Below are 17820 nucleotides of genomic sequence, written 5' to 3'. Positions count from 1 at the left end.
TTGTTCCTTCCTAAGTGGAGTACCGTACTTTAGTGAATATAACCCTCGGGTTATGAAAAGTTTTACATATCCCGTCCCCCCCCACCCTGTGGGCTATACTCGTCCGCGTGTAATAGAGGTTTTTTTTACTGAAAGGAAAACAAGACTGACTCTTACTTGAGAAAAGCAGCATATTTTAATATAATAATAGAGGCAGTTATATTAAAATTTATTAAAGTACATTAAAATTCATTAGTTTACTGTGCAACTAGTAAAAGAATAAAAACAATGTTAAAAAAGCTGTCTTCGCATTCTCATTCACTCTGATCTCTAGAATCAGCGCCAGCATCCTCCTCCTCAGCATCTGAGTTCTCAAAACCATCAACATTCTCGTCATAATCACTGTCTTTAAAAACATCCATAAAATCCATAGCCAAGGCTAGGTTGGCTTCAGTGACAGTTGAGGTCTGTGGTGCAGAATCAGAATCACTGTCATACTTCGAATCAGAGCGGTAAGGGTTGGTTGTAGCCTACTTAGTGCTCGGCATTATCAGCTGCAGCTCATTAACACTTGATTACAGGTGCTTTGCATGAACATTACCCACAGTTCATCTCCTGCGGGCTATACATGTGCACGGGGTATGCAAGACTTTTTTTACTCAATCAGGGAAAACTGCAGGTTATACACAGGTACGGGTAATACTCATGTGCGGGTTATATGTGCTAATTTATGGTACTTTGCATTTGTCCTTATTGAATTTCATCCTATTTGCCTCAGACCATTTCTCCTGTGTGTCCAGATCATTCTGAATTATGACCCTAACCTCATTTTTTGAGGAGTACAGGATCTTTCGAAAAAGGGTTTTATTTTCAAAAGATCCCCGTCTAAATTTCCATTTTACTATCGAAAAGCCCCATGTCGAAAAAACCGCGGCCGCCACTATGCAAATGAAGCATGGGACATTTAAATCCCGGCTTCATTTGCAATTTCGAAGTGTCTAATTTACATCCCTTTTTCGAAAAGGGATGTAGTTTAGACACGGCCTTAGCTATTCAATGGTCGGCTTTGGCTCCAGGACTGCCTTCTACTCTCAGGTCAGTGCCTAGCACAATGGGACTCTATTCATGATTGGTCCTTTGGCATTACTGTGATAAAGATGATACTAGTAACAGAAAAGAGTGAGGGATGTGTCTTTCCACACGTCTACAGGACCTGGGGGTGAACAGCTTGGAGCAACTGTGCATCAACTTTGCGAATGAGCATCTCCAACATTTCTTCCGTCAGACAGTCATTACCCAGGAAGAGGTAAAACAGAACCCTCACCAGCTGGTGGGGAATGACACACATGCAGTGAGTTAAGTCAGTCTCAGCTGGATGGAGCTCCCTAATAGGCAAGGAGGGGGTTGACGGGAGCGATTTCACTTGTTTGACACCTATATTCTCCCTCCCCAGGCCATCCTGCTGAGGTTGTGTTGCCTGTGACCCTGTGCTAATTCTGCAGTAAGAGTGTGAGAGGAGTCTGCTAGGGCCCTTCTCCATTTTTCAGGTTTTTAAGGAGCATAGTTGGGATTTGAGACCCTGATCACACCTGTAACTTTAAGGCCTGTTTTGACAGCTAAGTGGTTGCACTTTGCTTTGCCTCCGGGCAGGAAATCAGGGTAATTTCCAGACTCAGGATCTCTTACACTCCTTGTTTTCTTGCTCTAGTATAGCTCTCTCCTCACAGATTGGAAAGAACATTCACAATCTTAGAAGAGGGTCCCATGGGTTCTAATGGGGGAGCTACAATGCACGTTTCTAACAGTATCAATTAACAATTGGCTCTCTCTACTAACTCCCTGATGTCACATCATTTTCATGGTGTGTGGGCGGGGTTGGCTGAATGACCTGTGCCCTGCAGGAGGAGTACACCCAAGAGGAGCTAGTCTGGATCCCCATTTCCATGATGCACAAAGAGTCATGCCTGGATCTGATTGCTGCAAAGCCCCACGGCATCTTACGCATCCTGGATGACCAGACTTCATTGGCTCAGGTTAAGAACACATCATGGCTATCAACCATGCCTGGGATAACAAATTAAGTGGGAAGAAGGGCACTGGGATGTGGATTCATTTGACACTAGTGAATCCCGATTTTGACGTCCATTCGACATTCAGCTCCAGTTTTACTGACATTTCTCAGGGTTGCTGTTCTGCTAGAGGAGATTGCGTTTACCTCTTGTAAGGGGTACCGTGGTAGAAGACATTTGTGAGATAAGACAGTCTAAAAAAGCTAGCACTATTCCACTGCTTGGAAACTGATGTACTTCACTTTTAAAAAGTCCTTCTTAAAAGAAGTTTGGGTCAAATATTCCAAGTGTGCTTTATTTTGTTGACCTCAGTGAGGACGGTGCCTTAGATTGTTTTTTGAAAAGGTGGGGTGGTTATTTTTTAGTTATTCACAGATCTAAAAGAAATCGGATGAGACCAAAAGAAATCTGATGAGGTTCAACAAGGACACGTGTGGAGTCCTGCACTTGGGACAGAAGAATCCCAACCACTGTTACAGGATGGGAACAGAGTGGCTAAGCAGCAGTTCAGCAGAAAAGGACCTGGGGATAGCAGTGGATGAGAAGCTGAATATGAGTCAACAGTGTGCCCTGGTAGCAAAGATGGCTAATGGCATATAGGCTGCATTAGGACGAGCATTGCCAGCAGATCTAGAGAAGTTAGGGATGTTAAGTAGCGATTAATTTACTAGTTGAGTAGTCGATGGAATTTCCATTGACTACTCGACTAGTTGATAAGCACTTCCACACTCCGCCTTTTAAATGTACAAGAGCCCCAGTGGAATGCCCTGTGGAGCCCACGGCCAGCAGGAAGACTCGCTGACTCCAGGCTCCACACCGGCGCTTTCGCTTTGAAATTTCAAAACTGGCATGTTGCGTGGAGACCGGGGTCAGCTGGGATCCTGGGCTGCACCCAGCATTTCAAAGCGGCAGTGCCACATGGAGCCTGGGATCAGCTAGGGAGTCCCCAGCTGACCTCCGGCTCCATGTGGTGCTGCCACATTGAAATGCCACGAGGAGCCTGACACTGGGCTCCCTATGGCATTCAAAGTGGCAGTACCCTTCTTCTCATAGACTTTAAGGTCAGAAGGGACCATTATGATCATCTAGTCTGACCTAACCACATGCAGGACTTAACCCCTTGTTGCTTCTATATGTTAGAGGCAGGAAGGGGGCAAGAGTGACTAAGCCTTTACATCCCTAGTTATTAGTCCCCTTTACTCGGCACTGGTGAGGCCACATCTGGAGTACTGTGTCCAGTTTTGGGGCCCCCACTATAAAAAGGATGTGGACGCATTGGAGAGGGTTCAGTGGAGGGCAACCAAAATGATTAGGGGGCTGGAGCGCATGACCTACGAGGAGAGACTGAGGGATTTGGGCTTATTTATTCTGCAGAAGAGAAGAGTGAGGGGGGATTTGATAGCAGCCTTCAACTTCCTGAAGGAAGGTTCCAGAGAGGATGGCGAAAGGCTGTTCACAGTAGCGACAGATGGCAGCACAAGGAACAATGGTCTCAAGTTGTGGTGGGAGAGGTCTAGGTTGGATATTAGGAAAAACTATTTCACTAGGAGGGTGGTGAAGCACTGGGATGGGTTACCTAGGGAGGGGGTGGAATCTCCATCCCTAGAGGTTTTTAAGTCTCGGATTGACAAAGCCCTGGCTGGGATGATTTAATTTGGGCTGGTCCTGCTTTGGGCAGGGGGCTGGACTTGATGACCTCCTGAGGTCTCTTCCAGCCCTGGGAGTCTGATTCTATAATCTAAAATTTCATGGCTTGGTCAGAGATGGACATTGTTATTGTTTGTCCTTGAAGAGATTATAGGTCAATCTTCTTCCATCTATCATAGGCTATCACATAGACGGCTGGTGTCTGTGAGAGGAGGGAGGTTAGGGAGGGCCACACAGAGGAACAGGGAAGAGGCATGAGGGAGCACCCATTTAGCAATCGAATGTTGGTAGAGCCACAGGGAGTGGGGATGATGCACCTCCTGGGCACTACTACAAGTCACCTGTGGTTGTCAATGAGGACTCAACCTCAGACCCTAGCACTGGCAAACAGAGCTTCTACTCTTAAATAACAGGAGTGATTCTAATACCGTAGCTGGTAAATGCAGTAAGTTCTTACCTTCTTATGTGAACCATCGACGATCAGTTGGGGCATAACTCAGCTGAACAGTGGGTCACATATACAGTTTAAAGCAGGGAACAGAATAATTTTTGATGGGGGGGGCCACTCCAAGAATTTGGCAAGTGCATAAGGGCCGCACTTTTCTAGGATATTAATGGAGGCGATGCAGAGTCCAGGATGGAGGTTGGGTGCAGAAAGGAGCTTGGAATAGGGTTGTGGGGTGCAGGAGGAGCATGGGGCTTGGGAGAGGGGGTATGGGAGCAGGAGTGGGGGTGGGTGCAGAGGGTTTGGGTTACGTGAGATAAGGGTGAAGGAAGGGGGGCAGAGGGTTGGGGGAGGGAAGGGCTGGAGTGTCAGGTGCAGGCTGTGGCTGGGAGGCACTTACCAAGGTGGCTCCTGGCCAGCAGCCCAGCGGCTCCCTCAGGCAGGTTCCCTGCTTTCCAACCCCCCGCATGCCACTCAAAGTGGCGCTCAGAGAAATACATGGCTCCCACAGCTGGCTGCTCTGAGCTGTGTGTGGGGGCAGGGCAGGTAGGGAGCCTGCCGAAGGCTCCTGCTGGTCCATGGGCTGGAGCTGGCGGATTGGTGGGCTGGATCAGACCTATGGGCCATATTTTGCCCACCCTTAGTTTAAGGTGTGTCTGGTTCCCTTTAAGGTACCAATGTGACTTTAATTCCTTAACCCCAGTTTAACAATGGCTCTTCAATCTGCGAATAGGCTTCAGCTCTCAGGCATGTGTCTATCTCCTGCACAGGCCACTGACCACACCTTCCTCCAGAAGTGCCATTACCATCATGGAAATAGCCCTTGGTACGGCAAGCCCAAACTGCCTTCGCCAGTCTTCACTGTGCAGCACTATGCAGGTCCTGTCACCTACCAGGTATGCTCTTGGGCCGAGGTTGGAGCAGACCCAGAGCAGCTTGAGCACTGGGTATGAGGCTATGTTCCCTTTAAGCTTTTTCATCCATGTGCAGAATACGTGTTTCTATGTGCACCAAGGCATGTGTGAATGTGCACCACTAGGATAAACAAAAAACCTAGCTACGGGCGCTCTGCTAATCAGCTGGGCAGCATCTGAATCTCTCTTGAGCAGCTGGACAAGTGCTCAGCTTACAGGGAACACTGGTACTAAGGACAGAGATGATAAAGTGTCAGTATTGTGGGAGCTTGGGGGAGCCCTTGTGTTCTCAGGTTACAGTGGGCTAATTCTGAGCCATTGTAGGACATGTCAGAAGATCGGTGGAAGGGACTTTTTGCAGAATGCTGGGCTGCATCCGTCGGTGATGGGGCTTTAGTGTCTGGTTTTGATGGTCTCTCTCTGATTGGTCAGAGCTTGGTTTTACAGGTTCACAAGTTTCTGAATAAAAACCACGACCAGCTTCGCCCAGAAGTCGTTGAGATTTTCTCCCAGAGTCACCTCCAGGTACAGTATTCAGGGTTGGGCTGCCTCTGGTGCAGGAGCCTGTGTTGCTTTCTTCAGGGAAGCCTGAAGACCCAGGTGACGGGGGCTAGTTGGGGAAATAGTAAGAAACTTTACACAGCCGTTTGGGAAACCTGCACTGAGTGATGGATGTAGGCCCATTCCACCAGACTCATTGCTGACTTACCTTCTGAGCTCCCTAGGGAGATCATGACAGTGCCCAAGGCATATGTATTGTATATGCTTTACCCACTCCATGGGCAGATGGGCGAGGTGGGAACATCCTCTGATTGCAAACAGGCCCAGCCCTGCTTTTGTGGGGGGAGAATGATGGGGAAGGGTCCTCATCCTTTGACTATAATAATTCCAGAAACTCGTCTTTAATAGCACAAAGGGGAGTGTTATTCACTGACAGCCCCTTTTCCATCTCTTTCCAGCTGGTGTCCCACCTATTCCAGCAGGCCAAGGGACATCACACACAGCAGGGGGAGCTGGCCATGAGAGGTAAAGGGCTTAAGCTTCATGTCTCTACCCTGGTGTCCCGATTCCAGCAGTCCCTGCAGGATCTCACAGCCAAGCTGAGGAGGTGAGGGGGACCATGATGGCACTAGCCCCGCTGCAGGCTGACTAACCTGGGGCTTGGTCTGCGGGGAGCTTGGGGGACGGGGATTGGGCTACAGAGCCAGTGCGGCAGAGACTGAGTTGCTCTGGGGATTTGGGAGCTCCCTTGTCCCTGGGGTTAAACCAGAACGTTTCTGGGCGGGGGCCGTTAATGTGTCCTCCCTTTCCTCTGCCCTTAGGAGCCATACTTTCTTCATTCGCTGCATCACGCCCAACCCGAAAAAGGTGAGAGCACCACCTGCTTTGGGTGGGAGAAGCCACCACAGGTTCTGTGGGACCCCTCAGACAGAAGAGTTCACTCCCATGCTCTCCAGCCTTCCCCACTTGGCCTGCTGCCATCTCAGCATCCCTGCATTTTGAGGTGTCTCCTCTGCTCTGCTTGCTCAGACCACTCTGGAGGAGGATTTCAGTGTTGGCTACATGCTCTGCTCTGTCTCTCACAACCTCTCCCCACAGGGTCCCTCCTTCACACCTGTCGGGAAATTGCCTCCAGAAAGTGACAGGCAGGATGTGGAGAGCATCTGGTTGGAAAATTGAAAGTGGAAGGCAGCTTGGGTGAAAGTGATCATGGAATCACAGAGTTCATGATTCTAAGGAATGGCAGAAGGGAAAACACAAAATAGAGACAACGGATTTCAGAAAGGCAGATTTTAGTAAACTCAGAGAGCTTGCTTCCCATGGGAAGCAAGACTGAAGGAAAACAACTGAAGACAGTTGGCATAACAAGTGGTGTTCCACAGGTGATCTGTTTTGAGTCCGGTTCTATTCAATATCTTCATCAGCGATTTAGATATTGACATAGAGAGTATGGTTATAAAGTTTGCAGATGATATAAAACTGGGTGGGGTTGCAAGAGCTTTGGAGGATAGGGTCATAATAACAAATACTAATCTAATTCTTACAACATAAACACAGCTATTTCATAAGCCACAGATATCGTCCACAGTTACAGTAAACATAAGTAAAAAGAAAACTAAAAGTAAAATGTGAATAGTTCAGTCCACACAAACACGAGAAGAGACTGAGAGATCCCAAAAGCTTAGATTTAGTTCCCCGAAGTTTCGGTTTGTGCCAGCTCATCAAATCTGCACCATATGCTGCGTCTGAACCCTCTCTCCACTTGCTGTAGGGAATCAGGTGGGCTACGTCTACACTGGCATGATTTTCAGGAAATGCTTTTAATGGAAAAGTTTTCCGTTAAAAGCATTTTCGGAAAAGCGCGTCTAGATTGGCAGGACGCTTTTCCGCAAAAAAGCCCCGATTGCCATTTTCGCAATCGGGGCTTATTTGTGGAAAACAAATCTCTGCTGTCTACACTGGCTCTTTTGCGCAAAAGTTTTTCAGAAAAAGACTTTTGCCCGAACGGGAGCAGCATAGTATTTCCGCAAAAGCACTGACGATCTTACATGAGATCGGACAGCTGGCAAGTTTTCAAGCGGACAGCTGGCAAGTTTTTCCGCAAAAGCAGATGATTTTGCGGAAAAACTTGCCAGTCTAGACACAGCAGTGGAGTCCAGGCAGACTCTTCCTCTGCTGCGGATCACTGCTAGGCAGCCAGCTCGCTGATTAACCAGCCAGTTAACTCACAAGTGAACCGATTTAAAAACCTTGTTACAAGAAAATATAAAAACTGAGAACAACAAAACAGAACTGACTCTTTCCCCATTGCTACATTTAAAGAGGAGCTGAAGAATCCTACTGGCTGAGAAAGTGAACTAAAACAGTTTGGCTAAAATCAAAACAAGCATGCAACTAAAACAGAAGTTATTTTTCTCTCCCACTTTCCCCTTGCTGTAATCAGCATTGCACATGATCTCTGGTAGAGGGTTAACATCATTATTACCTGCTGCAAAGTGCTACAGAGTGAAGGACAGCATCTGCTCTCTGCTCCTGGCTCAGCTCCTCCCAGCTCACACAGGGCACAAGGCCCTTAGAAAAGCAGCTGCCCTGCCTGCTGGCTCATGGAGTCTGACCCCAAACTTCCACACCCAATTCCTCAAGCTTCTGGGTGTGGAGTGTTAAATCAGCTCAGGAACATTAATGCTAAGCTCATTCCTATCTCCTGCACAGAGATAGCTCCCTATTAGGTGCATGGGTTACACTTGGTCCTGCCGGGCGGGCAGGGGGCTGGACTTGACAGTCTCTCAAGGTTCCCTTCCAGTTCTAGTATTCTATGAGTTTAATCATCCCACCCTCCAGCATGGCAACATCACTGCATGGTGACTGGTGGAAGCTTGGGGGATAAACCAGCAAGGCATGGCTCTTATTAATTGCCCACCTTTCTATTTGTCCATTCTCTTTTCCCCATCCACCTTGGCTTCCCCTTCCCCATGGCTTCCTATCACAGCTGTCTGACATCTTTGATGTGGAATATGTCACTTGTCAGCTGAGGCATTCTGGGATACTGGAGGCCATCCATGTCAGGAAGGAGGGATACCCCATCCGCATCCTGTTTCAGCACTTCTTAGTCAGGTACTTCAGTTTGTCGTCTCTTCCTTTTGGCTGGGATTTCTAGGCAGCTCAAGGGAACTACAGTACCAATGACGCAGGCTACGTGTGTGGCTGTTTCTCTGGGGCCTTCCGCTTTCAGGCTTGTTTGGATCTATCTTAGGTAATTATCTGCCCCCCCCCCATTACTGTAGTATCAGAGCCCCTCCCAGTCTTTAACATATTTATCTTCACAATGCCCTGTGAGGTAGGGAAGTGTCAATGCCTTTCCTTGTAAGAAAAATAAAGAGATGTTGGTATATAATGAAAATCAGAATCTGTTCTCCCCAAATGCCTCTAAAACAGTGTTCCCCACATAGTGCTCCACGGAACCCCGGGGTTCCGCAAAGTGAAAGTAAGGATTCCGTGATAACCTGATCACTCCCCCCCCTCCGAGCCGGTCTTAGGGGGCAGATGAGCTGAGCCACCATTTTCAAGGGGCCACCAGCTTTTTTTTGCTTGACGGTTTTCCCCCTCCCTTCCCCTGCCCCTGCCCCCTTTTTTTGATCAACCAGTGTCCCCCAGCGGGTTTTTTTGTTTTGTTTTTTGTAAAGGGCCTTGCAAGCACAAACACATGCACAAGTAACTTCCTGCACACAGGGAGTCCCCTGGCATGGAGCGTGCAGAGTTGTTCACGTGTGTGAGCGCTGGCAGGACTGGCTCCATACTCGTAGCTGCTGAAAGCCACTCCCCTGGGATGGCTTTCTGGTGGCCTGTGTGAAATGATCTCAGTTAAGTTTCTAATGAAATGTCCCCAAGACCCCATCTGCTGCCAGTTGCATCCAGGAGCTCATCTGTGCCTGACTTTGCAGAGCTGCTGAAGTGCTGGGTTTTGTTCTCTCACCTGATCCAGGGCATCCCCTGTGTCTTTCAGGTATGGGACCCTGATGGTCCCAGGGCAGAGCTGTTCAGAGCAGAGGGACCGATGCGCCGCGCTGCTCTCACATGTAGTGGGGCACCCCTCGGACCTCTATCAGATTGGAGTGACAAAGGTGCTGTCTAAGGATTCCCCTGTCTTGAGCCCAGAGCTTTGTCCACCCTCTTGGTCCTGATGTTATGTAGGGTGCTCAGCTCCCGCCGCACACAGCTGGGTGGGAGGACTGATCTCCTGCCCGGGCCGTCTCTGTGGTTTGATTTCCATTTTACATATTTGTTGAGCTGGAGAAGGTTAGTGCCTGTGAGAGGGGGAGACTGAGCGTAGAGCGGGCCCTGAGTCCCTAGGCCAGCCAATGAATGTACGTGGGCCTCCATTGTGCTAACCTACAGCATCCACTGGTGTGCTGCTGCTGGGGTCCCTGTGCCTGGCACTCCTGAGGTACCTCAATCCTGAGCCAGAGCCCCCTGTTCCAGCCGAGGCTGGATTAAGAAATTGGCTCTAGGGGCTGTAGCTCAGGCCCTGGGCTTAAGGAAGGCCCCCACAAAAGTATTTCCGGGCTGTCAAAAGTGCAGATCTTTCTGTGGGACCCCTTAGCTCTGAGCCCTGGGCTGCAGCCACTCAAGCCCCGGAGTTCCACTTTTGCTGGCAAGGGAGGGGGTTTGTGGCTCCGCGTGCTGCCATTCCACCCTCCCCCCAGGCCGGAGCGACAAACTCCAGGAAGTTCCATCTGTGCACTTCCCTCGCCTGCAAGCTCCACCTTTGCAGCTCCCATTGGCTGAGACTCACAGCCAATGGGAGCTGCAGGGAGCAGTGCCTACAGGCAAGCACAGGGCAGTGCACAAAGGTACCTGCTCCCCCCTCTCTGGGGCCTGTACCATCAGAGAGATGCTGCCCCACATAAGTGCCCTACACCCTAACCCTCAGCCCTCTCTCACACCCTACCTCCCTCTCAGATCAGCACGCCCACCCCCAGCTCCTTCCCTGAGCCTGCTCCTGCACTCTTAACTCCTTGGCCCCAGCCTGGAGCCCCCTCCTGTACCCCAAACTCTTCAGCCCCAGCCCAGAGCCTGCACCCCCAGTTGGAGCCCTCACCCCTTGTACTCAGCCCCCTGCCTCAACCCACCGCCCCCTCCTGCATGCTGAAGCTCTCATTTTTGGCCCCAGCCCAGAGCCTTGGGGGCTCGACAAAATCTAATAGCCCTGGGCCGTCAGAAGAGTTAATCTGGCCTGGTTCCAGCCCTCCCTAAATAGAGAAAGGACCTGGAAGAGTCCAAGTGTCACCTGATCTAAGAACAATGACTCATGTCAGTGGGTAGCCTGTGTCAGGATGGGCGGCAGCGGCTCCATGGGGCTTGGGTTACATTAAGGGGTTGTAAACACCCGTGTCTGTTGTGGACACTGCCGCTTCTTGTAGGTCAGCAGCTGTTTCTTCTACCCAGGTCTTCCTGAAGGAGAAGGCCAAGCAGCTGCTGGAGAGACGATGGAGCCAGAAGCAGAGCTGGGCCATTGTCACCCTCCAGCGGAACATCCGAGGCCTCATCAGCCGCAGGCAATTCCAGATCTTCCGGCAGAAGGTCACGATCATCCAGGCTCATTTTCGGGGTCATCAGGCAAGGTCAGAGGTCAAAGGCCAGACCCATGCTTGTATGTGTTGGCCAGTTCTAAGCATAAGCATCTGCTGTGGGCCGTGCACAGATCCAGTAACTCAGAGTCCTGCCCGGTGCCCCCATGCGGGGTGGTGGGGACAGGATGTGCACTGCCCGTCCGAATGGCTCACCTTGTGGGCTTGTCCATGCGAGGGGCGGCACCCTGCTTGACCAACCTTTACCCAGGGTGGTATAACGTGGCTTCAGAGCGCAATGATTGAGACAACCCCGACAGCAGTTCTCACGTGGCAAACTAACCTCCTTGCTAGGTGGAAGCAGAGTTTCTTAAGCAAGTGTAAGTAACACCCACTGAGTGTGTGCTCCGGGCCCCCCTCTGTCAGTCCACCGAAGACATGGGCTGATACAACCACCGCTCTAGAGCTGTGACTCTTTAATTCAAGTGGTAGCAGCCTATGCTTTAGCTTTAGAGGTTCCCAGTTCAATACCTGCTATAAGGGTGGTCCTCCCATAAGCCAGCACAGCGTGAGGACTCTCGCCCTGTTTGCCCATCTGTGTGCTTAGAAAATTATTTCAAATATGGCATTAAGTCCTGTGGTGCATGGGGTCTTATGTGCCCTGTGTCTGTCCTTCCTCGCATAGGAACAGCTAAAAAGTTCGCCTGTCCCTGGGGCCAACCCCACAAGGTTCCTGTATCCTTAGGAAGGATCTTTCCTTCTGAGTCATAACTAACCAGACTCTTGTTGCTCCTAAAGCAGAAACTTTAGCAGAATTGGTTGTTAATCCTTGAGGTCAGGAGATGGATAAGAGCAATGACTGGGATTTGCAAAGGTGCCGTGGGGAGGTAGGTACCTAAATCTCATTGAGTTACATTGGGAGTCTGGTGCCTAACTCCCTTGGGAATTCCAACCCAGATGAATTCAGATGGCAAACTGGAGCTTTGTCCGTGCTCAGACTGTTTTGCTGAGAGTCGTATGGGGATAGCTCAACCGGCCAAACCCCGAGGCCAGGCATGCAGGGACACTGATACCCGAGTGCCTGTGCCAGTATAGGTGGGGAACCTGGCATAAACTATGCTGATGGAAGCCCAGTACACTGGGATAACTGCATCCACGACAGGGCTTCTGCCTGCATAGTTCCATTGGTTATACAGCAACCCAACCCCACAGACACAGCTGTAACCGCTTAGTCCACACAACCTGGCCTGCTTTGCTGAATTTTCCTTCTCTCCCTGCCCCCGCTCTGCTCTCAGGAAGCGCTATAGGAGGCTGAAGATGATGCTGGTGCAGCTTGGGATGGTTGTTTTAATCTCCAGGCCCCTGGTGCAGACACGGAAGCGCTGGCAGGTAGGCAGAGGAGCAGATGGCACGCGCGGCAGTGTCAGGCCATCTTAGTAGATGGTTCTGGGATTTAGACAGTCACATTGTCCCAGCCTGTGAAACCTGCCTTTGGCTCTCGGAGTGGAAGAAGGGGCTGGGAGCGAGCAGGGACAGAGGACTTGGGCTGATCTTTGTCTTGCTGCACATGGAAAATACCTTCAGGGTACGGCATGGCCACCTGTATTCATGGGCAGCGAGTTATATGGGCTCGTGGTGCCCATGGTCCAGCAATATTCAGAGCCGGGGGCCCTGCTCCACCAATATTTGGAGATGGGTCTCTCCCCCGGGCCTGCCTGGAGCAGGCTCCGGCCCCCACCTGCCGGCCCCCCCGCGCGTCCTCCCACCCCAGCCCCAGAGCGTCCCCCCCCCGTCCCGTCTCTGCCGTGCGTAGCTTTCAGTCTGGCACCCCCGTGCTGGTGCGCACTGCCAGCTGCTGCTGCTATGTGCGGTGTTCCCAGGAGATGCCCGGGTGTGACGTGATGTCACAGCCTGGGACTTTAAAATTGCTCGGCGTGGCGTTGCGCCGTGCGGCTTAGCTCCAGGTTCAGAGTCCTGGGACTTCTGGGGTCCAAGCGCAGACTCTGGCCCTGCAAAGTGGAAGGCAGAAGGTAAGGTAAGGGGAGAGAGAGGGGGAGGAAGGGGCTTGTGCGGAGGAGGAAGGGGAAGAGAAGGGGCTTGTGTGGAGGGGGAAAATGGGGGAGGGGGAGGAAGGGGTTTGTGTGGAGGGGGAGGGGGGAAATGGGGGAGGCGGAGGAGGAGGAAGGGACTTATGCGGAGGGGGAGGGGGAAAATAGGGGAAGGGGTGGGAGAGGAAGGGACTTGTGCGAAGGAGGAGGGGGAAGAAAGGGGAAGACACCAAGGGACAGGGTGGAGGAGAAACAAATGCCAGGGGGCCAAATGCAGACAATGAGGAAAAGGGCAGGAGGGGAGGTGTCAGTGGGAGTGGGGACAGGGTGATGCTGGGAGAGGAGAGAGTAAGCGCTTTGGGGGCTAGAGGGAGGAGGGGGAGGTGCTGGGAGAAGGCTTGAAAGAAGGGGTGGGCATGAGAAAGGTGGGGATGGAGCAAGTCATGTGTGAGGGCACAGAGGGGCATGAGGATAATGGGGGCAGAGAGTGGTGAGGGGGTGGGCATCAGGGAAAAAGAAGGCAAAGGGGGCAGGGGCAGTAAGGGAAGGTGCAGGTGCCAGGGGATTCTGGGGGTGAAACAGAAGGGCAGACACCTGCAGGGGAGGGACCAGCACCAGAGGAGAGAGGCAGGGCAGGTGTGTAGAGGGAAGTGTTAGAAGAGGGGATGAGGAGGGGTAGCTCACACGATCAGTGAGGCTACTGGAGGAGTGGGCACAGGGGGGAGAGAAGGGCTGGTGGAGGGGGGCAGGAGGGCTGAGGGCAGTGAGAAGGGCAGGAGTCAGGACAGCAGAGGAGGGTGAGGAGTTGGGGGGCAGCAGGCACCAGGGGAGCTGATGGAGCAAGGGGAGGAGACATGGCAGCAGAGAAAAAAGGTAAAGGTTTATAAAATATTTATTAATAACTTGGGTGCCACAGTGGCACATCCAAGCAAGCCACATGAACTCAGTACTGGTGCACAACACAAAATTCATTCTGCTCATGGGAGGAAACTCTTAGGCTGTGTCTACACTGGCGGCTTCTTGCGCAAGAACATCTTGCGCAAGGGTTCTTGTGTAAGAAGTCATGCACAAGAACACGTCCACACTGCCATGTGCAAGCTGTGCTTTTGCGCAAGAGCACCCATTTTAGCCATAGGGGTTTTTTGCGCAAGAAATCCCTGCCGAGCATCCACACTGCCCTCTTGGCAAGAGAGCTTACACCTGTTAGAAAAGAGCGTAGCTCTTGTGCAAGACGCCCTCTCTTACCATGCCGTACTGTAAATTTCCTTGCGCAAGAGCAGGACAGTGTGAATACTCTGTGGGTTCTTGCACAAGAATGCACGAGTGTAGACATAGCCTTAGAGGGAACACTTTCCCCAGCTCTCTGCCCCCGAGTTAATGTCACACACCTTGGGTTAATGCAATTGCAGGATAGTTGCATGAGGGGGGTTTGGTGGGGGCCAAACTAATCCCTGTTGGTAGGAGGATGGTGGGAAAAATCCTTCGAAAGGGATGACATGACACCTTTTACTTCTGGTCACGTGTCCATCTTGCCCCAAGTGTGTTATCTCCAGAGGCCTGGGTAACGGGGGTCAGGGGGCATGGTTAACGGGGGTCAGGGGGCATGGTTAATGGGGGTCAGGGGGCGTGGTTAACAGGGGTCAGGGGGTGTGGCTAATGGGGCACCACCAAAAATTATACAAATCTGCCGCCCCTGCCTGTACTGCCAGAGCAGGGCATGTGTTCTCAGCTCTGCTCCAATCCCTCTCCAGAGTAACCCCAGCAAATCCTCCCATGCCCAGCCCTCGTGTTTGCCTTCTAAGGCTCTGCTCCCTCCCAGAGTGACAACAATGAAAGGTCTCAAAGTTCACCTGCTAGAACCACAGCCTACCCCCCCGCCCCGTGGCATTACGCTGGGTGGACTTTAGTACGCCTGCCTGTTCTCCAGCCCAGCCCTGGCACCTTCCCGTCTAGTCACACATCCTCAGCAGACAAACAGGAGAGAGGGAGCGAGACAGCTGCACAGCCTCCGAGCAGGAGGCAGGTGAGTAGCATCGGGTGGGACGGGGTTGAGTGTCCGTGCCCGCAAACTGGGAACGGGCAGAGCTGGATGGGTGCACAGCTCCCCTGGGGTTCCCAACCAGCCGTCCAGGAGAGCCCCCTGTTTGGATACCTCTCTGGGCTGGATTCAGGTTTTTCAGCTGCCAAGAGAGGGAGCTGACCCACATTTCCGGTCACTGTGTACTTTGTGGGGCGTTGTCACGTGTATCCCGTGAGACAGTAATTGCCAGGCTATCTGGAGAGCAGGCTGTGGGGTAGGGGCTCCTTTCTGAGTGTGTTCAGCCTGGGAACACGGGGTCTTTGATGTACTGCGGGGACTAAGGGTGGTGCCCAGACCTCGGTCCCCCGAGTAGCTACATCCTAAGAAGATTCTGTGTTCCCCCTCTCCCTTTAACGCACTAGCTGCTGAAACGGCAAGCCAGCTCCTGCACATGCCCAGGAAATCCTGCTCATCCAAAGCATTTCCCCTCCGACATGCCTGGCACGCCCCAGGAAGTGCCCTCATGCCACTTCTCTTCCTTCTGACAGCAGCGCTGTGAGGACAGCCGGCAGAGAGCCGAGTCGCTGGCCAGAGGTGGTGAGGAGCGTGGTAGCTGCCCCGGAATGGTAGGTCGATAAGTTCCAGTGCATCAGCTAGGAGGGCCTGGCCTCGTTTATCCAAACAAACCAGCCTGCTGGGGTTTCCAGCAGTGTGACAGACAGAGATAAAGGAGCCAGATGGCTGCAGCTGTTGTAACCCAGCCAGCTGGCAGAGGAGGCCCAAGGGAGCCGAAGTGCTGCAATTCCATGAGATAACCTGCATCAACAAGGAGCAATAGGGTCACCCAAGTGCCTGGGGATGAGCTTTGGAAACAGGCCGAAGGGGCTTGGCTTCCACGTAGAAATGAATTTAATCCTAATGCTCAACAGGACTCAAATCTCCTTTTCTCAGCTGTTCTGGGTGACCTGCAAAATCAAGGCCCTCGGTCCCTACCACTTGCCTTTGTTACAGATCCCATGGGATTGTTCCTTGGAATTAGGGATGTCAGCTGCAGGTCAGGGGCCAGAGAGGGGGAATGGTGTCATCATCTTCTCTGGCACTGAAGCATGCTGTTGCTGTGACACACCCATGTTCCACCCCAGAGGTGGCTACTTTGGAATGATTGTTCCTATATGTGGGTGTGTACTGGGGACAGGGGTCTGCCAATAGAGGCGAGAGAGCCAGTGTGGGTCAAGGACTTTGGGGTAAAATGCAGTTTATAACTGTAAGCTAGTAGCAGCAGTCTTATCTGTAAAGGGGGGTATTGTTCGGGTATCAAGTCTGATACTTGTATTCATATCTGTACTGATGCATAATGTACCTAGACCTCTGTGAGGCAGCTCCTCTTTCAGAAGCAGCCTCCAGGTATCTCCCGCTGCGGTGCCACAGTTCCAGCTGTGTGCCCGTATTTCAGAAGTGAGGCTGTGAGTTTCTGCTGCCATGAAGGAATTAACGCCTAGGCTACCGTTGCGTTGGCATCATACGGGATACATCCCACTAAATCTTAATGGCTTCTAGGATGGATTGTGCCGGCTAGAACAGAACCGTCAGCCTGTCACCTGCACAGTGGCAGTGGGGAGGGGCCCAGGACACAATTGGATTCCCTCTGAACAGAACATTTTTTGGGGAGAAGTTTGGCCTTGAATCATCCCCATTTGCAGCAGGCAGGGCCTCGCGCCTCCTGTTGAACTGGAGAGAGTGGTTTGCTCAGCAGCTCCCGGGGGAAGCGGTTCTGTGTGCGACATGAAGCCCACCTGAGGCTGCAGCCAGCCAAGCAAAAGCCAGTCCCCCTCTTCCAGGCCTGGCCCCTGCCTGGGATTTGCTTTGTTCTGTTCAGACTGAGGACTGTGGAAATGATGGTGCTTTCACTTTATGCAAATAGGGCCTTCACTTTCAGTTCGTTCACTGGAGCCACGCTCCTGGTTGCCTTTTGGGTTTAGGGTGGGGCGGGTTCACATGAAGCCGTGCTAGGTTGTTGAGCTTGAGTTTTTGGACTTGTTTCAGCTCAGGCCAGCTTGAAGCTGAGGTCAGGTTGTGTGACTAGCAGTGAAGCATATAGGTCTATGGAGACCTTGTCTGCACTAGAAAGTTGTGCCCCTTTGCTGGCCTAGTTAAGTTAGAATAGTGCAATTCTACTGCAATAAAGGTGCCTTCTGCTGCTATAGCTGTTCCCTTATGGAAAGGGGAATAAACAATACGGCTGCGTCTAGACTGGCAGGTTTTTCCGCAAAAAAAACTTGCCAGCTGTCTACACTGGCTGCTTGAATTTCCGCAAGAACACTAATATCCAGCCTGGACCTCTTCCACTGTAATTTGAGACCATTGATCCTTGTTTTGCCTTTCTCCATCCTCTTTGGAACCTTCCTTCAGGAAGTTGAAGGCTGCTATCACATCCCCCCTCACTCTTCTCTTCTGCAGACTAAACAAACCCAAATCCCTCAGTCTCTCCTCGGAGGTCATGAGCTCCAGTCCTCTCATCATTTTGGTTGCTCTCCGCTGGACCCTCTCCAATGCGTCCACATCCTTTCTATAGTGGGGGGAGGGGCAGAACTGGACACAATACTCAAGGTGTGGCCTCTCCAGAGCTGAAT

General features: G+C 51.6%; 1 protein-coding gene across 4 annotated transcripts in view; it reads left to right on the top strand.

Moving 5' to 3' along the window:
- Positions 1 to 929: 929 nt before the first annotated feature.
- The window catches only part of MYO15B (myosin XVB), a 63007-nt gene continuing 46116 nt past the window's right edge, over positions 930 to 17820 (top strand). For 2 of the 4 annotated variants that reach the window (XM_075903657.1, XM_075903655.1), the window contains exons 1-2: positions 15141 to 15193; positions 15739 to 15816. In XM_075903657.1, the coding sequence (XP_075759772.1) occupies positions 15814 to 15816 (3 nt within the window). In that variant the 5' untranslated portion in view covers positions 15141 to 15193; positions 15739 to 15813. Of the gene's footprint in view, positions 1286 to 1880; positions 2013 to 4910; positions 5037 to 5501; positions 5580 to 6013; positions 6163 to 6376; positions 6423 to 8544; positions 8670 to 9558; positions 9677 to 11000; positions 11177 to 12417; positions 12512 to 15100; positions 15194 to 15738; positions 15817 to 17820 lie in introns of those variants that run through there. The other 2 variants (XM_075903658.1, XM_075903656.1) reach the window with 2 other exon arrangements.

The sequence above is a fragment of the Pelodiscus sinensis genome, chromosome 20 (assembly GCF_049634645.1).
Source record: "Pelodiscus sinensis isolate JC-2024 chromosome 20, ASM4963464v1, whole genome shotgun sequence".
Taxonomy (NCBI): Eukaryota; Metazoa; Chordata; order Testudines; family Trionychidae; genus Pelodiscus; species Pelodiscus sinensis.
Note: the sequence above shows the minus strand (reverse complement) of the source record. Positions and strands in the feature narration are given on the sequence as shown.